This window comes from Numenius arquata, chromosome 7, assembly GCF_964106895.1.
Source record: "Numenius arquata chromosome 7, bNumArq3.hap1.1, whole genome shotgun sequence".
Taxonomy (NCBI): Eukaryota; Metazoa; Chordata; class Aves; order Charadriiformes; family Scolopacidae; genus Numenius; species Numenius arquata.
Genome location: NC_133582.1, coordinates 14,589,363 through 14,612,983, shown reverse-complemented (window position 1 = coordinate 14,612,983; position 23,621 = coordinate 14,589,363). Strand labels below are relative to the sequence as shown.

Genomic DNA, 23,621 nt, shown 5'->3' with positions numbered 1-23,621 from the left:
GGCAAAGGAAATCAAGACTAATGGAAATGCTGCTGAGAAAAGTAAAAAGTGTGGAGCCTTCAGACAAAGGAATTTTGGAGAAATAGGCAACGGCAAAATTCTCCTGTCCATTTTACATAAAGCCTAAATGATAACACAAGCCATACAGGATACAGCTTTGGAAACTGGGTCCAATCCAAATCGCTTCAGAACAAGCTGTATCTGTCTAAACTGGAATCAACTGGATCTGCATTTATCCCAGCTGACTAGAAAAGGTGTCCCCTGCTTTGAGTTAGATAATTCTCACCTGACATTCATCCAAAATCATACGCTCTTTCTAATCAAGAATACCAGAAACATCCTTCATGCTAGCAGGTCCATGCCTAAAGCAATGGCCCACTTGTGAATACAGCTGTTCCAAAATAAATAGTTAATCTATTAAAATCACTCAAGACAAACTGATGGGAATGACCAGAATTCAACCCCACATACATAGTTAATACTATATACAAACTGGGAAAGTTAGCTGTCAACTTTTGCTTATTCTGTTAAACTTTCTGGACTTCATGGAGTTGAGAAAAGCTACTGAAATATATCCAAAGAGAGAGTACCTCATCACAGTCTCTCAGACTATTTATTATAGCTTTTGTCGAGTAATGCCATGAGGATAGACTAGGATTAAATTAAACAGACCCTCTTGCAATGTAGGGAAATGCCTGGATGGCCTTCAGAAGGTTATTTCTGTCCTAACTACTTCTATGTCAGAGACATTTTGGGAATACAAATGAGTGGAAAGATTAGGGATGGATGAATCCTGGATATCTGACTGCTGTAGGATCACCAGCTCTTTCTGAACTAGAGCAGTGACTTCTTGCAAAAAGGAACCCCCCAAAATTATCTTCCTCTCACCTATATTACCTTCTCTCTGACTCAGAGGGCATAGCATTTCTCTTTCACTGGCACTTCTTCTCATGCGATGCATCACATTATTTACTTAGGCCTGAAGACTACCTTATATGTCCTCTACCACACAAAAAAATTATACATAAATGATTCAGAAGTACATGTTTTATCCATTCCTCCTGTTTAAAATCATGATTAAAAAATGCTAATGACTTACTGCCACTTGGCTCAGGCTTCCTATTGACTTCAGCCTGCCTACAAATGGGCCAAAGATGACCTGACTTTCATAAATGTGGATGTCTAGCTGTAAGCCCCATCACAGTTCCTGAGAGATGAGGTGTTCACAACACCTAGAAAAATCAAATCGTTGCGATATGGCTCTTTACTCTTTGCTTCAGCTACTGTGGTGAGCAGAAAATATACCACCACAATTTCTTTTGCTATCTTGATTTGCTTTCATTTATTCTGGCATGGAATACGCTGTGTGTTTATAACATTAATTCACAATAGTTTTTTCAAAATTGCTTGCACTTCATCAAGTTTCCTTTTATATCCTCCCTTTTTCCTATTCCAAGGAGGGCAAATATAATTTATTCGCCTTTTTATAAAGGAAGCCTGGAATCCTGCTGAAGTCCTTTGCAAACCTCCCACTGCCCAATACCTCCACAACTGAAACATTATGTTCTTTACTCCCCAGTACTTCTCTTTTTCTGTAATCCCTACCTCTAATCTGTGTGCTCCCGGAGTGACCATCCCAGCAGCAGCTCAGTGCCTGTATTTCAGAAACGCCCCTATGAACCCCCCGACTGCCCTGTGAGGGGAACAGTGCCCATGGGACAGCTCCATCTCCTGCTTTTGGAAGAGGTCAGCACATCACTCTCAAATGCAGATATGGCACAGAGGTATGTACTGACCCATTTCAGTCTCTGCTCTCTTGTTTACGAATCCCACTCCAAGGACGACTGGGAGAAGGACCCATATTTCCATCGCCATTTGCTCCTGCATAACACTCAGCTGACAGGGCCTGCCTTTTCCCTGGGTAAAGCTAGAAACCCATACCAAGGAACTTGCATCAAGAACATAGAGACCCTGTACATCAAAGCAAAACCCTTCCCTTCCTGGAAGGAAACTTCAAAACAGCCACCTCAGCCTTTGCCATCATTTTGGCTGTTACAGAAAAGCCTGTCCTTTGCTTTCAGCCACATTTATTTTATGTAGCATGACAAGAAACAGCAGTCAAAACTTTTCATTGCTCTAGTCTGGAAAAAAATGCTTTTTCTTCTGAGTTACAAAGGAAGAAAAGCTTTGAGAAATTAGTAGGCAGGTCTGTTGACGAAGCACTTTAAATATGAAAACAGAAAGCATCCTTCTCGTGATCCTTTTCATGAGTGTATTTAGGGGAAATTTTTAATTCTGGAAACGACAGCATGTGGCCACTGCATCTGCAATCTTCAGACCAGATTTTCCACTAGTTTACTTCAGTTTTATAGAAATATAATCCAACCAATTTCTATAGGACTACTACACTGTAAAACTGGGTGATCCCACAAAGAATTTTTTTCTCAGTGTTCTTATTGTCACTTATTGCAAAAATAGCAAGATCAAGCATTACACAAGAGGCAATTTTTCAGCGGGTATTACACACACTGCAGCAGCCCATGATAATTTGCAAGTAAAACACAAGCAAAATGGAAACATTCTGAGCACTGGTTTCATTTATACCCAGTAACCCCTGTGTGTGTCCCCTGGATGTAGGTGATGTCTATAAAATCACAGAGCCACATTACACCTGGCACAAGGCTTGCTTCACCTCGGGAAATGTCCTATGACTTGGTGCAGGCTCACTTTTTTCAGTGACACTACTCTGGGGGGACAGAGACCTCATTTCACGAGCAGACCCTACCTCGTATTGGAGCATCTGTGCCTCGGCACTGCCAAACATGTACATCCTTCCTGACAGGCCAGTCAGAGGCAGTTAAGCCTATCAAATGTGTGTGTGCACGGCGCTTTAGCAATACAGCACGCGCAAAACCTGCTAGCTTTCTTCCATAATATTTGCAAATTCCGTAACAGTTGATTATTTATACATTAACCCACAGACTTCATTTCTTCCATCTTATACCCACCCATTGTAGATGTAGTGTTGTTGCCACTTGCTCTGTTAGGCACGAATTAATGCATCAGAGCCGTGTAATTTATGCGTGCTATTTTGTCAAGTCTGTTTGTATGGAATCTGCTTTGGAGAGGCAAGCTGCTCTGTACTCTGAGGCCAGAAATAGTATTAATTTTATATTTTTTTTCCCTTTGGTGCCATGGATCAAGGTAACTTCAGAGCAGTCACCAGCAAATCTTTGATGAGATGGAAATTGCACTGTCCCGTGGCTTATGTCATTTCAGGTAGAGATGATTTGTGTGCATGCAGAAGTATGACACTGATATAATAGAAGAAAACCCTTCTAGTTGACACGGATATTCGGGGGATGTCATTATCAGAGCAGCCAAAGGACCAAGGACAAAGGACTCATTTACTAAGTTAGAATATGACAGTGCATTTCTAGGTTTTAAAAGCAAGCGAGGCAACAGAACTGCCTGCCTTTCCCAGGAAGCAGTTTTACAAGGCAGACAGCTTGTTCCACTTAAATGCGCCCCACTGCAATAACAGCATTACTTGGGAAATCAAGACACAACATACAGTCTTTTCTTAGTGCTTTACAGTTCTCAGGTCAAGTGCTAATACATATTACAGAGCTCTCTCTGGCAAGTATTGTTAGAGCTGTCATTAAAGACCTCCAAAAGTCTTAGCTGTGCAATTGAAAATGTTTCCAAATCCTCTTATCCCAAACATAACAAATCTCACTGTTGTTAAATCTGATGTTTTGTAAATTTGATACTACTTGGCTTATTGAGGGGGCTGGAGAATGTTTTTGTGCAGTAACACAGATCTCCAGAAAAGGAATAATGCATCTCTGCGGAAAGGGAATAATGCGGATCTCTGGGAAGGGATTTACGCAAACCACTGGAAAAGGAAAAATCAAAGACCACCTCCACTACAGTATGAAGAAGATTCTAGGATTAAAAGGCACAATAACGCTGCCCAATTACAGCTCCGCCTGGGTCATGCGCTACGCGTAGCAGAAAGAAGCAAGATGGCAGATACCCTGGGTTATTTTAATTAATTTAATCATGTGACTAATTGGTCTCTGCTGGGTTTCTGTGGTAACTGCTTCCTAAGTGCTGATGGTCAATTGTGTTAAATGTAGCTTGGAAACTGCACGTAGGGTGCAGTGCCTTCTAGAGAGCAAAGGGAATTGTACAGCTGTGTGGGGAAGGTGCTCCTGCTGGGGCGCTGATTATCTCCGAGCAGAATGTTTACAGCTGTACTGTCCTCTTTGCTCCTCCGCAAGCACGCTTCCCGAAGGAATACGCTTATTTGCAGAAAACGTGCTAGACTTTCTTCCTCTTGGGCGTGAAAGTAGATTTCCTGTAGGAATATCCGAGGGCACATGTCCGTGGCAGAGCACGCGCTATTTGGGAACAAAGGGAGAGAGCAGCTAGAGAGCCGGGCGTGCAACACTGAAATGACTCCTGCGTGCGCCATGTGAGGCCCTGGAAACCAGAATGTCTTCTTAGCGGTGGCTGCCTTTGAGGGTAAATCCATTACTGAGCCCTGACACAAACAACGTGCGAAACTGGTTTCTTCCAACTGCTCCTGCGTCTCTTGTATTATTCATGAAATCCCTAAATCCACACGGGTCGCAATTAGCATGGAGTACTGCAAAATGGCACAGAGCCGCCTTCAAAATTGGCAAACATGAAAATGACTTGTAAAAGTCATTCTTTGCTTCACGGGTTGAATTTCGGATCACCGTGAATAAGAAGTTGTCATCCTGCTGGATCCAAACTTACACCCGCGTCTCCTCACATGATTAATGTAATGGTACGAATGGAATGATGATTAATAGTAGCAACCTACATTCCAGTAATTACAATTGCACATTAAGAAATGACTGTTTAATGGGGTGATAAGTTAAACCCCGTTAAGGGCACAGAGGAAAAACAACTGAGAATCTCCTCAGTACCTCTCACCAAAAAAAAAGAAAACATCCATAAGACAACACAAGACATGCTGCAAATACAGAACACAACATGGAACAGTAAACGCCATGCCTTATCCTAATCTCGCCCGTGAAAATGCAGAAATAGACTAGGAAATGTAGGGAGACACAGCCAGAAAGAGGTTAAAAGTTTGGTAGCTCTATTGCAAAGGCTAGAAAGGTTCCACTTAATAAAGCAAGGGAAAGGATAAGGCAGAATGTTGAAGGAGGAAAAATGTGCATTACCTCCCTGCCCTGGGCTACCGGAGAATAAAGAGCTATCCAGCCTGACTAAGTGTGGCAGACTTGGGCTTTATTTTATTTAACATAAATTAGGTCAAATTAAAATATCTTACACAGCTTTATCAGCAAAAAGTGCTAGTTGTAGATCATGAAGTACACAGACAAATATCTAATTCCTCATTTTTCCTGTTAAAATGCCACTATTTGCTTTAGCTTGGGATTCAATCTCATCCCACTGATGTGCATGGAAATGTTGCCCCTGATATCCACAGGACCAAAATACCTCCTTTACTGGTGGTCAGTACCAGCATATTCTGTTCTGCAATGTATATTGACTTATTCAAACCTAAATTCAAGGGTGAATAAACTATGGAACACGCTCTAATATCTCTAGTTGTGTCAGGCATAGCAAAGGTGCTACACAATGCTGAAATGTCCAGATACAATGAATTGGAGTTCTACACAACACTTCTTTAAAAATAGCCCTTATTATGTGAGATTGAACACAATCTCACATATTGCTTTAATCTTTTTATAAAAAGTCTTCCACACTTGCTATATTTGTATCAACAGTAAATACTAGAAAATACTGACATTTTCAAAATTCTTCCAAAAAGCAGTGTGGTGACACTGATAACCACGTTATGAATGTTGAAAATTTTTGAGATATTTGAGCATGATTGAAAGTGAGACAAAACATTTTCATTTTAATGATAATAATAAAAAAAAAATTTCCAGTGACACCACAGCAAACTTCTTGCTTCTCCAGACCCAGTAAGAACTAAATGGAGCTATTACAATTCCCACATGGGGCCAAAATCACAGCTGACGTAAGCAGCCCCAATGGTTTTAATAAAGCTACGCCTGCTTACACCAGTTATGTATTTGGCCGACCAAATGGGACATGTCAATTTAGATTTGGATTATGTCACGGAGCCCTTCACGCTTGCTATGCCATCAGTGCAACCGCTCTGATTAGGAAGATGGGTCTCGCCATAGTGATCAGCCCATTTGCTCATCTCGTCTGGCAAATTGCAGCTGACAGTAGCCAATACCTGAAGGAAGGAGTGAAAAATATCCTATAATCTACATAGTCATAGGATGCATCTGGGGCTTACACTGGCAGGCAGTATCTCTGATGAATGAGGTTTGGTTTCCGTTGCTCTTTTACTTGGCTTAGCTATAAGTTTTGCTAATAACCATCAGTTTTATCAAACCTATGCAACTATACCATTGAATTTAAGGCCCAGTTCAACTGCTCATGCGGACAGAGCACTCCTGTTTACTTCAGCGGCTTGTGGCTCAGACCTTTAACTACTATTTGTGATAGTTCAGACTAAAAATGGGCAGTGTAATTTTGGGAAGTAATACCATTGGTGAATCCAAGTAGGCTATCCTTTCATTTCTGCAGAAGTCAGAGATGGAAAATACACAGAAGACGGTGTATGTGTTCCCTCTGCCAGTGCCAGCTTCTGTATTTACTAGAGTTTGCTCGTCCCAGCTTAGGCCATACCAAGAAAAGCGGCTCATTTCAGGCCACAGTTCCAAGTGCTTAACACATTGAAGTATTATACATCAAAATTGCAAAAGATTAACTTCTTCCAGCCTTCTCCTCAGGCTTAATGCCTTCATATTCCCCAACTCATCTTTGACTCTGCTCATCCCTTAACCCTGCCTGTCCAAACTCCCTGCAAATCTTGCCCCTCCTTGTTCTATCCATGTTTAAGCAGCTACTCAATTATCCTCCTCAACACCCTCAGGCTCCAGACCCTAGCTATGGCCATTTAACTACCATTACATTTGTACAGTCCAACTTACTGCCCTTTCCTATCCTCGGCTTCAACCTCTTGTCCAGCTTCACTCATTCCACTAAGATACTTTTTTCAGGTTCAGTTGGTTGGTTTTTTTTTCCTCTTGACATATTTACTCACTTTTGTCAAAGTACAAGCAATTTAGTTGCCTTTTCCCATTATTTCTAATTCCTCCAGAGAATTATTTTCTGTCCTGTCTAGTATCTGCAACTCCTCCCCTAGTTTAGTATCATCTGCTGAGTTTGTGAAATTGTTCTCTGTTCTCTCCTGGAGATCATTAACGAAATATGAAACAAGACCAACCTCATGAAAGTCCCTCCGGCACTTCTCTATCTACAACCTGATATGCTGCTCTTTATCACCACCCTTTACTTTATTCCTTGAGCCTGTTTTCAGGCCACTTGACAGTGTTCATATCCAAAGTAATTTGAATTAATCTGAGGGTAAGATTTCATGAGATGCTATTTCAAGTGCTTTACTAAATTCCAAATCCATTAGAACTTCTAATTTCCCTCCCTCAGCTGATTTCCGTGCGTGTGTGTACATACTAGCTGTGTTTGCTTGGCAAAACTTCTGTACTCCTCTGTTCCTCCTTGCCCATATGGTATAACTGCAGAAAATGGGGATTTAGTTGAGTGGATTTGTGCTTTGAAGTATCTGCTTTTTGTTGAAAAATTCAACTTTTTTCTAAAAACAAATAATTTTTCTGTACCAAATTGAATTAAAAACTTTCATAGCACATATAAAAACATTCCTCTGCATTATAAAGTAATTTTTGTGTTGGCACTGAACTCGAGTCCTTTGGATTGCAATCAGCTTCTTATTTAAATGTCCAGCTTGCTATGAAAATGTGGACTGAGGTACGCTGCTGTGCCAAAATGCATTCATTTTTTCCGTGGAGGGCATCAAACTAGCCATAGACACCAAATAACACATCAAAAATAAACAACTTTATCCAGCAAACATGATCCTGAGTCCAAATAAACTATGTTCACCTAAATATCTTTTTCTAAAAGCTGTTATGTATAAAAATTATATCCCAGCTGTTCTTTACAATGTTACAACCTGCCAGGTCATGCCTAACTGAAAGTTACTTTATTCTGCCATTAAGCAAATTAAACAAAAATTACTCAGGAACTCTCAGCTTCATTTCCTACGCTCAAGAAGAAAGCAACCTTCTTCTCTCTTTTTTTTTTTTTTTTTTAAGCACTATACAAATTACTTCCAAATTTTCAGGAACAGTTGCTGGTTTTAATGATATATTGCAGATCCTTGTCAATATCTCTGCTGCTTCACACTTTTATTTCCTTAGGAACACTCAGCTGAGTACCATCTGCTCCTGGTGATTTACTGCTCTCGAGTTGCTGAAGTTGCTCCGTAACTTCCTCCTAAGAGACTTCAATTTTTGTTATGAGGCCACACTCTGATTTCCTGTGAAAAGTGCCCTTGGAACAGAAATTTCCTCATCATCCTCTGCAGTGAAGATGGACACAGAAAATTTAATTTAATTTTTCTGCTCTCCCGCTTTTTCAGAAGGGGCAAGAGTTTCAGCTGGGTGGCCCAAGGGAGCGGGGGACTTACAGGTGGTTTTTGTTTTTTCCTACACCTTCCACAGTGCCTTGTACACACGCCTTTCAGATAATTTCCTTGTCCTTTTATTCATGCATTTTATCACAGAGACCTTTGGTTATAACTGACTTGATCACGTTTTCAAATTCTTTGAAGAATGAGTTTTGTCTTAAAAACACAAAACAGTTGGTATTTCTGGTACAAGTGTGCCTGGGACCCTGTTGGCATTTCCACAGTTTAACAAATACACTTCCAATTTGGAAAAAAATGGTTTTTTCCTCTCTTGCTGTGTGAAAAACCACAGAAACAATAAGAAAACAGCCTGCATGCAAATTAGTGAAACTGCCCGTACACAATGTACAGGCAAATATGCACAGGGCCGACCTGGAACTCATCACAAGCAATGGGACGTCACCCACTGACGCCGATGGAATTTGGATCAGGCCCAAAGGAAGCACAATAAAAATCAGAGGGAGGCTTTTTGTCTCATCTTTCAGTTACAGTAATCATAGGTGTTGTTTGCAACAGTAGTAGGTAACAAATTTTCCAATAAAAGTGCGATTTTTAAGTTGACAGTGTCCCTTTAAGCTTATGCACTTCTTCACTAAACTATGCCAGATTTACTCTCCCCTTTCTACTTTTTCCTTGCTCAGAGGTATACGTACCATCTGTGCATCTAATATGGTGTTCTTAAATAGCCTCCAGAGTGATTCAATGCTTCTTTTTTTTTTTTTTTTCCTTTTTTTAAAACTTTCTCTTGGTTAACCCTTTTCCTTGGTATTTTAGAGCCTTCTCTTTCAGAGCTCCCGGTCCTTCCTTTCTTTAGGATAAATTTACCAACTTCCAACGGGGAAGTTGGGAGTACAGCCACCCGACAAAACTCAGTGGGGAGCTGCCTTATCAAGGCCCTGATACTGATAAATTGCTCCTGCAAATGGAGGCACGAGACTGAACCATTCGACAGAGCTGACCATTATTACTTCTACACCGTGAAACTACTCAAACCTACCTCCTCATAAATATCTAAATGTCAGTGTTCTGTCTAAATCTCTAGATTAAGCTTTCAAGACTTATATTTAGCTCTAGGAGCTCTCTTCCACCTGATTTAGTAGCACCGTGCACCACCACTGTGAAAGCCTGGGGACTAAATTAAAAATAATAAGACTAATTGAGACTGGGCTGATGTTTGATTTCTAACTCAACAGGTCTCCCTTTTGATTTGACAGGGCAAATTTCAGGGGAGGGAGGGGCCACAGATGTAGGGGACACGGCACCACCGTATCCATCTATGCAATACGGGGAAAATTGCTGTGTTTGACCAGCGCTAATGGGGAAGCTGAGTCCTTGATGGTCTCACACGTTCCTCGGTAAAGCTGTGCTGGGCTACCATACCCCACTGAAGATCCTTCCCCTCGCAAAGCTCAGAAAAGAGCCAGAGAGATGCTCTGCTTTGCTTTTAAAGTAAATGGACCACCACAGGGCCACGTCTCCTGCCTGAGCATCTCCACCAGCCCCTCCGTGCATCGGAGGCAGAGTCAGGCCTCCTGCTTCCTAGGCAGGGGATTAAATTAACCAAAACCATCTGAAGCCACACGCACACACACACACCCCTCCCACTCCCCAAAACATGAGATACTTTATGACCGTTTCTAAAAATTATTAAACAGATGAGTACATTTACTTTAGATACAAAATTGCATCCAGGCTGACAACTTGCAACATGTGCTCACTTCCAGCCCAATTTAAATTCAAATGGGAGAGTTGTAAATGCTTGGGGTTTTTGACGGAGAGCAGCCCATCACTGAACTTAGCTGGCCAGCAAACTCTCTTTTATTATTGCAGAAACAATTTTCTACAGGAAAGATACTTGACATGTTCAGACTTTTGCCCCATAAAACCCACCTCGTTGTTCCAGCAAGTTTAACACTTGCACGTTGAGCATGGCTTGATATACAGCGAGAAGCTGACTTTAACTAACAATTCCCGGTAGTAGATTTTTCCTGTTCATCCGGCAGCTTATAAATTATATCCATTTGGCCTCTCCTAGCCTCATTTAGACTCACGAGGCCAGATTCAAGGTTAACGTGTGTAAGGGTTTCCTCAGTCTTCCCATAAACCAGCACATGTTTGCAAACAAACCTAAAAGGGATGAAACTTTCTGTCCTAGAGGGGGCAAAAGATATACCATGTGATTTACTCCCTCAGTCTGACTCCGTTGCATCCTTGAATTTGTCCCAAGATCTCTATGCATGGTGGAGAGGGAAGTCACCACTTCGGAAGAGTAAGAGAGTAATTAAATACAGACCATCAGCTGACAAGAAATGCCCCAACTCCACTGAACTGCAGCCTCACCTGCACAAATGCTTTTGCCACTAGCAAAGTGTGACAGCAACTTGTGCTCCCAAGAAAATTCAGGACTAGAAATGACCTTCCACCTTCAGCTGGGCCCCTCAGGCTTTCTACTGCTGCCCACTGTGGTCCCCTGCCTGCGCAGAGTTTAACCCCATTAAACTATGCCGTTAATTGTAATATTCCATACGTCCTTTCAAGGAGCGTGTACAAAGGGTGGCACTCACAACATTGTTCCTAATCCAAACATATTTTTGAAAACATATTTGCTTAATTTTCATTTTTACATAAAAAGATATAGAGTGAAAAAAATACTCAAGCTCCTTTTTCAATATTTCCCTAAGTTAATGAGCTGACTGATAAGTGAACAGATGCATTAAGGCAATAATTTATTCAAATGTCATGATATTTTTGAACAAACATATTATTTAATATGCATTTCATTATTTGCCCAGCTCATATTAGTATTAATGATTGATGTGCTCATTAGGAAAGGGAAAAGTGGCACCAAATATAATCTGTGCAAATTAGATTCACTTTGGAGATCTACCCTAAGTTTTCCTCAGAATAAAGAACTGATGCTCATTTTGTGTCGATCACATGGAAACAAAGCAGGAAGGTGCCTAATTTCATGAGAGGCCAAGGCAATGTGGGCTAATCTAACGTAACGTGAACCCAGACATGGAACGTAGGGAGAGCGGTATTTTTTTGAGCGATTGCCTAGCTCACGTAGGTTGGAGCCAAAAGGGTTCAGAGGTAAAGTAAGCACCCATGTGTATTATATCTGCTCATTTTCTGAATGCGTCACTGTTATGCATCTAAACTCTTTAATCAAAAATCCCTTGGTGATGTAAAAATGTCCTGGATACAGATCATGAAGTCTATCTTGCCAAACGTTTTAATGGAGCAAAATGTCTGTTTTTCCCCTCGTGTCTGCCTCTCCCCTTCAAAAATTTGCCCTCAGTGATTTAAGACTCCAGCTAAGCACCTTACTAACCTCCACAAAAATGACTACCAGCCACTCAGTCACTCTGGCAGGCAGCAACTTCTTCCGCGTCTCCAATATCGAGGTGTCATGACATCTATTTAAATCCAAATCATTGGTCTAAACTGCGTACAACCTAGTGCACGAAAACCTTAAAAGCATTTCTAGTCAAGTTGTAATGCAATTAGTGGTGCTTTGTTGTAACATCTGTATGTAAACAAAGCCTACTTCTGGCAAGAAGGAGAGATGCAGTCGCTGAGGCTGTTCAGAACTGATGGCTCATGTAAACTGGGTGCTTCGTTTGAATCAAATGACTGCTGTCCAAGAGGCAGCAGATTCTCAAGCTGTAATTAGCATATTCATCTTGATATAAACAAAGTAGCCAGAATGCAACACGACTGATGTAATGTGACATGGTGGTTAAAATTAAAAGTGAACACGCCTTTTAATTGGATTGGATACCTGCTAGTAATTCAGACAATGGGAATTTGATTCAAATTTATAGTATTAAATGGCAGCAGATGGACAGTAAAATGTCCATTGAGTTTGCAAACTGACAAGCACACTGGGTTTGCCAGATCCCTTCATTAAGTCATTGGTGGCATCAGTAAGGTGCTGATGCATTTCATCGTTCGCAATAACACATTTTGCTTTGGTGTGGGTGAGCAATGAGATGTTCTGACTGATGGTCTCAGTAGGTTAATTTGGAGTTTCATTTGCCTCTTCTAATCATGAAACATCCTAGTGCTGGTTTTGGGAAGGAGCTTTATGAGATTTCTGGGTTTAGTATCCAGTAAGTGAAGAGGCCAGCTGATGACAGCTGGACAACGATGCCGACTCTTCTCCTTTCCGACTGATGCCACCCATCTCTTTCACAACTCATATCTCAGTATCTATTCCAGATTCTTGGTCGCTGTCTGCAGCCTTCTACCCTCCACAACCTTTAAAAACATCCTCTGAGGGAGGATATTTTCCTTCCCCCTCCTTCTCCACACAGTTCCTCAAAGAAGTTTCCAATCGTGCCCCACGCTCAAACTATTTCCTCTGCAGACTCAGCGTCTCATCTGCAGTCATTCATCAGCACTCATTTATATCTCAACACAGCAATCATAGCTGTGGAGAAGTTTGTCACCTTTTCCCCTTCTACCTTCAAGCATTGGCAAGAGACCTTATTAATTGGCCTTATTAATTGGCTTATGGCTTCTGTGGCAAATCCACATACGCACACATGCAGGTGTGCACACAAGCGCATACTGCACACAAGCACACATAAATACACTTGTGCATATTCTGCGCAAACCCACAGCAGAAGAAGAAACTTTGTGATCCATTTACTAAATCCCACTGCTCTACAGCTCCGCAGAACCAAGTAGAGATGATTTCACACAAACCAAGTAGGATCCCTGCTCTACAGTGACCTTTCTACCTTTCTGAACACCTAATTAATGGAAGTTAAACCTCTAGGAGAAATAGGTTTTCTATTCAGACCCCCTTGTGTTTCAAAACTTCTTATGGAAAGGGTGGAAAGGGACTCTAAAGGAAAATGTAACAGCTAAGCTTTTTTTTTTTTTTTCTCTTTTTCTCCTCTGGGGCATTATTTGTATCAGGTTGCTTTGAGCAATTTTCCAAATTTCCATGAATGATGATCATTTTACAAATTAAATTTTGCAGGTGCGTAAGAGAAGAAAGTAACATTTTTTTTTGCCGTTACACATTGACTTAACAGGGAGATTGTTAAATGTTTCTTATGCACTGTTAGGCTGCACAATTAAGCTTGAAATCAAGAGAACTTTCTCTGACAACCCTTGGTAATAATTTGGGGGAATGATAGCTTCTGTTTACTCCCAGTTTTTAGTAAGTGTTTGTATATACATGTCCACATTAATCACATAGTGATACACATTAATCAACCAAAAAACAATTCATGCAGGAGTACCAAGGCGTATTGATGTTGTGTGCACTTTATTGTCTTTAAATATAATTTGGAAACGTAAGGAATTCTCTTAATGCAACAGAACTCAGAACTAAATAAATGCAGATTACCTTTTACAGCCCAATTTGATTGTCCACTTTCATTCTTGCTACACAGATGCGATAAAAGGGCATAAATCACACCGCCCGTCTGTGCTACCAACTCACACGGTGCTGCCCATCACTGTCCCGGACAGGGAGAAGAGCCATCATCGTTTACTTCTTCTTGTTGCTAAACAGCAGTTTACTTTTACTTTTTGATTGATGCCTTTTTGTTTATTAGTATAAATGAAATTTGACTGCACTGTAAACAAAAACATCTATCATCTTTTTTTCCTGATTGGGAGGCAGCATGAAACAGGAACAAGGTCAAGTATAAAACGCCATCTGACAACCTTGCAGTCACTTTGTCTCCCATGTCTTAGTCAAATCGAGTAGATTATCCTTTAATATATATGTGAATAGAGCCTATAACCTCTATGAATTCAGTCCTCATTCTAGGTTTGGCTATTTGGTCATAATAAGTTTGTTTTCTGACCCATTGAGTCAATAAACTTAATTTCAAAATTAATCTTTTCAGGCTTCAAACTCACTGGATCCAATTATGAATCCAATTGTTTCCTTTAAGTTTAATATTCTGAAACTTGGTGGTCTAGTGCTTTTTGCCCTTATGTGCCTCTTTGGTACTTAACTTTATACTAGTTGGCTTGTAAAATTACATCTCTAAGGATGGGAGCATCAGAACAGCTCCAAACCTTAAATCTTCAGTTGCAAGCATTAGTATGAAATGCTCCCTTTTCCTGCTACACTTCCTTTTAATTGGTATTATTATGCACAACAGGTTATCATTATACACTAGTTCATTATGTGTATTTGACTATGCATACTAGACCAAACAGGATCAGGAATACAGATTTGGGTTATTTTTGTTCAGGGTGGGGGTGGTGGAGTGGTATATTTTTAGGTTTTTTTCTAAATCGGATATAGTCTAAACACTTCACTCTTTGCCTATAGGGGTAAAACCCCCAATTTTTCCTTCATTTATTTCTAGTAATTTAGATTAAATTACACTCTTTGGGGAGACCCATTGTAATTTCAATATATATATATTTCTATTCTTGCAAGGCATAGTTGCTAATTAGATGATTTTAAATGGTCATGACTGCAGGATACCTGGGGCAAAATTTGCATTCCTTATGAGAAAAGCAACCTACAATCGTGCAAGTCGTTTTCTTTAAAACTTCCCTGTCCCATCCGTGAAGGTCCCTGACAACCCTGGCTACGTATGGATGCAGAGGGTGCAGGGACACAGATTCTGGACCACAGACAGACTCAACTACCCTGGGATAAAAGGCAGGAAGGACTGATGTACACCTCCAAATAAACTGCTTGGGTTGAAACACTCCTGAGGCCGGCAAGATCTTGCTAAACTGACTGTGGGAGAGGGCTGGGAAAGAGTTAGAGGCTGGGAGCATTCAGTGCCCACCTAAGCTGGGGCTTTTTTTGAGCACTTTCTTTGCTCTCCATTAGCCTCATGCCTAGCCTTCTCCCAGCTGGGAATTCACAGGCATGTGTCGCTTCAGCCCACATCTGCCCTGTGTATGGGAGAGCATTTGGTTATCAGATGACGACAAAAATCCTAATTCTGAACACAGCAATTGGCATTCAGGGATGGATAATTTGCAGCATTACCTAGTGCCGTTTTGAGACATTAGCAATGACTTATTCTTTACTGTTTAAACAGTCCTATCATTTTAAGCAAGTGCTTATTACAGCATTTCTTATCTAGGGGAGGGAGGGAAGACTGCTTAACACAATCCATTAGGAAATTCAAGCCTGAAATGAAGTGACCACAAAGTCCTATCAGCTCCCAGAAATGCAGCAGCTGTACATATTTAATGTAATACAACACTATATTGTTGCGGAGATCCGCTGTTTAAAACATACATAAGGCAGGTGAAACGTGACTATTTTACTTCTCTGTTTGAAAAATGAGAAAGTGTAGAGTGGCATAATTTCTCAAATACATAAATAAGCATTAGACTCATGGAGAAGACAGGTATGCTGTCGGACTAGTAACAACAGATTAGAGGTCAGTGGTTAAATCTGAAACTATTGCAGCCTTTTCCTTTGATCCTGTTCCTCAAGACTCCACTCTGTTACCAACAGGTGGAGTGCAACTTAAGAAGCATGAGGGTCTGATGATTTCTACTGTACCTGTCTTAATTTAACAGCAGAATTTCCTAAATATTCTGTCCTCAGATCACCTAATGCCATAAATGCACATGCAAGGAGCAGCTCCAGATTTCCCCTGCTGGGTCAGATCCTGTGCAATTCCAGATTCCATAGGTGCAAAGAGGAAGAAAATCTGACTCACTTGCTTAGCTTTGAAGCGGAGCCAATGTAGCAACCAACATATTATCAATTATACGTTATCTTGCCACGTTTTGCCAAGTCCTCCCATATGACATTTTGTTAATTTGCAACTTCTTTAGTGAAGAATAGGACACTTCACTGAGACATGATGGTATATGAAAATATTAGGAACACCTATTGTTATTTAGATATATACAGTATAAAGAATACAGAGAGCCTTCTGGATGGAAATATTCAGCACCTTTTAGCTTCCAGAAGGAGTTAACAGAGGTGTAGGAAAGGGAACCAGAGGGAATGAGATGCTCTAATTCATCCTTTTTCATAATACAAGGACAAGAAGGCCTCCAACAAAGCACATGGGTGATAAATTGTAAGTCAGGTAAAAGGGAACTTTTTCATATATTGCCCAACTGATTGAATTCATGGCCATAAACTATTACTGAGTCTACTACTCGTGGGTTAGCAGAAGGTTGAAGTACACCTATGCATTATATTAACATGTATTTATTTTGATTTAGAAAGGGATCTAAACCTCCTATTTCAGCATCTAAGCTGTAGATGAAGGAGAATCCACCACGCACTGGTTGTTGTTCATCTGCCTCCCCAAGGTTTCCCAAATTATCTGGTACTCATCACTGCTGGACATACAGAACTACCTAACTAGGACCACTGACAATGCCTCCATTGCTATGAACTATCTCACCCATGTACATTTGTGACTGAAAGTCACAGGAGCATCAGCTGACAGTGATCTGGATCCTGTCACCCCAGAAAGTCTTACACATTGTAAGGCACAGGGAACTACATGTGCATAAACACGCATGTGTGCACATACACATACATCCATGAGAACTTGTTTTCAAATGAGGAGCATCTGAGGAGCGTGTATTTCCATCCTCTACACTTTTTCTAGATGATGTAAACACCACTCCTCGCAGAAGACTCATGTGACTTTAACTTGCCTGTCTGCTTCAGCAGATATTATGAGCTTGATTCTCCAAGACTGCCACTAAAATTCCACTCTACTGATTTTTGCAACCTAATTCTTCAGGCATTTTTTTCCTTTTTTTTTTTTTTTGGCAGGATGATGTGACCCAAATTCATAAAGGAGGGTGATTTGCTATAACATTATGTCCTGAATCTAGGATCCATATGTACTTATTTGTTATTACCACAGATGTAAAAGACCAGATTTAGAGACCTGAATTCAGTTTGAACTTGACAGGCTTTGTATGTTCTGTAGCATGAGGGAAAATGGTACCATTTATAAAAACAAAATGCAAAGGGTTCTATGAATAATAGATATTTCTAAGACAATAAAGGCTACCCAAAGACTCACACTATTAAGAACTGAAAGGACACAGTTACTTTTTCAACAACTAAAAATGCTGGAGCATTCCTTCGTTATTTTCCTTTAAATGACATAGCACACATTCTGCTGCAGAAACAGCTGCTGAAGTAACCTAGGGGACATTTTCAGGCACTGTACTTCAGTGATTACAGCAATTTTTGTAGACATTCAATATTAGGATTGCATTCTAATTTTAGACAGAGTTAAAATTAAATTGAGTAGGAGGGGTTTTCATGTGACTCTAGATGTTCTAACACTGCTTACCCCAACCCAAAACTTGTATAGTCTCTGAATTTTGCAGCAATGATAATTTATTAGTAATCATACACTTTAAAAGGATGAAACTAGAGCTCACTAGCAGCAGCGGGAAGATATCCGCTATTGTGACAGGACCTAGACTTAGGCCCTAAAAGTGTTTACTCGCTAGCCATGATCCCAACGTCATGGGACTTAGTGACACTGCCACATGCAACCCTCCTCTACTCTATTTTCATGATTCCCCCTCTTGGTTGTGTATATGCAGCAAGTATCCTGGGACTCTAGGGCCAAATTGGGACTCTTACTTTACTGCTTATTAGTGTTTAAATTCCCTGACTCTCACAAAACCCAAGCATTGAGCTGAAGGAAACTGAAAGAAACAGGGTTAGTAAAGGGCTGACAGTCCAACAGACAATACAGATGGAAAGTGGAGGGTCTAGGTGAGACAGAGAAAACAAAAGAAAAGAGCTTCTATTAGATGCTAAATGAGACCCAGGTTGGGCCTGATTAAAACTATGTCTATGTAGGTTACATCTTTCCTTATTTCTCTTACCTTGTTTCTCTTGAAATATGCTCTTCGGCAAGCTGCAAAGCACTTCTCGCTGCAGAAGCATTTCACTTCACTTCCCATACTCAGGGAATAGCGCTTGATTCCAACTTTCTGGCACCAGGCACACATTATTTGTACATTTGACACATCATCTTCTACAATAAAAATATAAGAACAATGTTTACACGAGATGAAAACACCTTCCTCAGACATCTGCACGCTTACTTTTAGATACTACCAGCACCGGCTCATCTTATTTCTAAATCCTCACTGTCTGAGAGCAGAACTGTGCATGCCTGCGACCACCAGCTTTGTCCTCAGGCAGCCAGTGACCTGTGCCAGCCAGGCTCAGCAGATTGGCAAAGCTTCTAAGATGGCTGGAAAAGATTATTAGCTTAAAAAATGGTGCATTGCTGAAAAGCACTGGAAATCTCGAGAGCTCTTTAGCATGTTTAAGAGCGCACAACTCTTTATTAAACGAGTAACCAAGACTAGAGGCTTAATGAGTATTGCTGCTTTGTTCTTGTTACTTACAGTCTGTTGTAGTGAGCCCCTGAGATGTTCTGCTCAGCAAGCTGGTGATAAAACACCCCCAGAAGGTACTGCACCAAGGCGGGCCTCTAACAAGAACCCTCTTCCAAATAAGAAGAACCATGAAATACCCCTTCTCAGTGTTGTTTCACAATAATGACTAGCGTACAAAACAGGGAGCTTTTTTGTGAATACAGCAGTCACAGAAACACAAACCCGACCAGGAAGGAAGATGCAGCACTGTGGTAAAGTCTGCCGGGTTATTTTCCGGTCTTTATGCTCATCAGTCAAATTTCAATTCAGACAGAGTTCCCGAGTCTCTTTCGAGCTCTTCTCTAACATGTGTTACGAATGTGGCATGTATGCCTTCTGCCATGTAATTTAAAAAAAACACCCAAACAAACAAAAAAACCAAACAGGTCTTATTGCTAAAGTGCTAGCAATATCCTTGTGTGCTCATCACTCCCACCCCAGCTTCACAGACGAGGGCAGTGAATAGTTAAGCCTCCTAAACAGATCAAGACAGTAAGTTAGCAGGAATCTTTCTGACTTAAAACTCAGAATTCTTCAGTTCTTATGTCCAGTCTATAACACAGCGTGACCTTTCAGTTACAGACAGCAGCCATTGTCTAACTTCTGGAAAAAAAAAAATAATCCCTGAAGACTAATTGTTAAAGCAGTTCCTGGTCCACGAGCTGTGGAGAATTCATAGCTCAGAGAGTCTGTCATGCAGCCATCCCATTTCCCTATAAAGGATTTGTTTTTGAAGCTACGCTGTCATCGTTCTGTAAAATTATTGGCAAACTAATTTTTAGCAGAGTGATTTGGCTCCTTTCCCCGGCTATCATAACTCAGAACTACGTGCTGCATTTTATTCACCTTAACGGAATAAATACTGCCAGTTTAATAACTTTTTTCCTTCCACAAATTGTGTTATGATTTATAGCTACAAATAAAATTGTACAATGTAAAATAATGACCTTTTAGTTTTAATCAGACTGTCTACCTTGAAACCTATATTTAAGGCTAAGTTACAACACAGATTTGCGTTTAATATATTTTATCACTTACCCTTTAGAGTGGGATTTGCCAATATTATAAATGCTTTCACATACTGAACATGAAGGGAAATCAAAACATTTTGGCCAAAATTATCACTAGCCACCTATAGGGTGAAGAAGCCTGTCCTTGAGCCAGGCGCATGGGACCACAGGGCTGTTACGGTGGTGTTGCGTGGTGCTGTCACAGCCTTCCCTCCGGACCAGTCTTGCCCAGGGTGCTGACTACTACAGCACAGCCCAAGAGCTCTTCCCACCATTTTTATCCTGAGCCATCTGAAGTGCTAAGCTTTGACAAAGGTGTCCGCTCCTTTTGCACCATAGCAAACCGATTCCTTGCAGACTGAACTTACCCCTTTGAACGTCTCAGGACAACAGAAAGTCCTGCAAACCAAAGGAAACAGACGGCAACCTCGTTTCAGATAACAGCAACATACACTCTCCTACTGATAAGTATTTTTTCTCTGGAAAATAGAAGATCTACCAGTGATACCTTTATAATAGCCTTCATTTCTGGCAAGAGTAACTGTCATAAATGGCAAAAAAAAATTACAGAGCTGAAAGAGAGTTCACTGGCAACGTAGGTGCTAGAGTACTTCTTTTTGAAGCAGATTGGCTTCTGGGGCACAGTTTTTAAGGAGAAGCACAGAGCTCCACCACTGGGATTTTCAGGGGCTTTCATGCCTGTCTTCACAGGGGAAGCACCACAGCTACCATTCAACTCCCTGCTCACTGACACCCATGAACTGTCTCCCATGGGTGATGAGAAAGACCACAAAATCATCCCTTTTCAGTTACACAGCATCCCAGCAGCAGCAACAACTATCTACGTGGAAAAGGTGCATTACACATCTCTGTAGGAGGTTATGCAAGACAGAAAGGCTCAATCCACCTCCTTCTGCTAAAGACTTCTCTAAGTCCCTGGCAAGAAGAGGAGAGGAGAAGGAGAGGCACCTACTCTGTCAAGTTGTTGTCTGTCCATGCCCTGACCAGCAGAACTCCACCACCACTTCATGCGGAATCCTTTGAAGTAGCATTGCTTCACTTGTGGTCCGTGGATCTGATAGTCAATAAAACAGCAGAGAATGGTCCACAAACTACTTCCAGCTGCTGTCTGCACGTCCAGGAAGAGACAGCTGATATCCAGAAGGCATCATCAATATTAATCAAAATGTTCATCATTTTGAAAGAAAGAAGGGAGAAAGGGAGAGAAAGAGTCTGCCTAAATAAAAAGAACTTGAATTATTTCTCTCTTCAACTCCCTTCTCCCTCAGTCATCAAAGAATGGTCATATGCAATATAGTCCTTTTAATAGTAACAGCAGCAATAAAACTAGATGCCTTTCCATTTAAAAGACTCGGGAACATGGCTACAAAGGGATTAGCTGAGTATAGCCACGTAAAGCAGCCAGGAAACAACAGTACTTCAGAGCATGCGCTTCCTGGAACAGTACACTAATACGTCTCTTTTAAGTCACCGTTGCTCCATCAGGTGTAGGTTTGCGCAAGTACACTTTTGATGCAACTCTGCTTGTAATGCGATTCATCAGGTGAAAAAAGGAAAACATCCGATATCATGCAACTAATTCCCTGTGGACCACCAACAAGAGCCCTGTGGAGCCTAGCACGAGGAAGATTTGCTCTAAAATGAATCCCTTTCTTTTAGCTTCAAGTGGAGCTACGAATAGCAGAGAGAAGGACCAAAGCCATGCCTTATGGGTATGGATGACAGCTGGGGACAATGATGAAGCTCCAAACCTGATCAGGTGCTTTCCTTCTTCACATTGGTTGCAGTAGAGATCCGAAAAGAAGTTGTAAAAATAACTAACAGCATTGTTTTATTACAGTGTTTTAAGTTTAGTGACTGAACAAGAGGACTGCAACATTAACAGAGAAGTAATAGTCCATGTATTTCTACCGTCACAATCCACAGCAGTGGGAAGTGATAACGTATAAAAAAAAAAAGAAAAATTAAGATTCTGTGAAATAAGGAAAGCCAAAGGCTGGTGATTTAATTACTGTCTTCTGCTAAACACAAACTGGAATAATCCAAAACCAGCAATTCAAATCTTCCATTCAAGATGAGATTCCTCTCACTTTTTCACAGACCTTTGTTTCGTAAGGCCAAATTCTTTAAAAATCACTTTACCAGACTCTTGTCCTCCTTTCAGGAAAATGTATCAAATCCCCATCCCTAGAGCACTCAGCAAGAAGAACCTATTGCAACAAGAAAGCAAGGAAGCGGGGAATTTCAAATCCAGTAGTTTGAGACCACTTATCTGTCCTGAATCTTTATTCTAATCTTTTTCTGATTGGGTCTGCACTAAGTAATGACATCAGTATACTACATCGGCAATGCCCTCCTTTGCTCACAGACAAACTTTTGCTGGCAGCCTAGCTGAGCGTATCTGCTGGAGCAACGTGAGCTCACCCTGGCAGCAGGTTGGTGTCCATCATGTGAGCGTTCGCTGGAGCAGCTCTTCTGATGACGACCCCTGACCATCACTTTCAGGACTCACATAGCTAGGCTGACACATGTTTGTAAAGCACGAAAATAACGTTTGCAAGTCCTGGTACAGATAATTTTGAAGTGAAAGAAAACATTTTTTAATAACTGCATTTTTTTTTCCCATCTGGGCTTGCGACTTTATGACCTGCTCTTGCAATGTGCTTAGCATGCTCTCGGATCCGTCACACTTACAACAGGGAGCGTGGGTACTCACACAGGTGAGACAAAGAGGAGCTGGCAGAGAGACAACTGAATAGTCACAGAAGAGTTTTCAGCAGAACATCCATACCGCTGTCTTCCATAATTACACCAGGTAATAGAAAGACATATTCCTTACACATACAGTACAAGATCTGAATTTCCAGCCTCTGCTTTTCTGAGTACTCAACTCTTCATAGGGAGAGCTATTGTGGGAGTTCCAATACCATGTTTTTCTGCCCCTGGGTCATGTCATTACAGGTTGAAGAAGTACTCCCTGCACCCACCGCACAGATAGTGCTCAGATACATCTCCTTGTGGTTTTTAGCCTGTGTATTTTTCATAATGAACAATGCAATAAACACAGAATGTTTGCAGTGTTAAATCATGTTCCCAAAGGGAGCAGTTTGTATAACAAGATAAAATTATCACATTATAATAACTAAATATGCATCAGTCTAAAGCATGCTTCAATTAATCATCAAAAGTTTGCACCGCCTCTTTAGGTCTTAATTAAGCAGAATGCTTGGTTGTTTTTTTCCTTTCAAACCAGTGTGAAGGAGCTGCAGAAAATTGTTCCTCTTAAGCCCAATGAGCAGCAGTTTAGACTAATCGATCTTATATGGAACAATAATTTGGAGAGGTAGGGGGGAGAGAAGGAAGGCAACAGCTACAACAGAGTCAATCCATCATGTACAGCTCTGTCCCTTTAACTAAGAAAACCAGCATGGCCTACAGTGTTTAGCTGGATGATCCTAAAATCCCTACAATTCTGGAGTTAAATCCTGAGCAGTTTACTAACTTTTAGGTTCCAATATTCTACTAATACTGTTTTGAACTAACTAATACGCATTTTCAACTTTAACTCCAGTTTCAAGAATTTGGGT

General features: G+C 40.9%; 1 protein-coding gene across 1 annotated transcript in view; it reads right to left on the bottom strand.

Moving 5' to 3' along the window:
* Positions 1 to 23,621, bottom strand: part of SOBP (sine oculis binding protein homolog) — a 117,651-nt gene that overhangs the window by 75,232 nt on the left and 18,798 nt on the right. Inside the window, exon 4 of the mRNA XM_074150715.1 lies at positions 18,443 to 18,594. Within this exon, the coding sequence (XP_074006816.1) occupies positions 18,443 to 18,594 (152 nt within the window). The remainder of the gene's footprint in view (positions 1 to 18,442; positions 18,595 to 23,621) is intronic.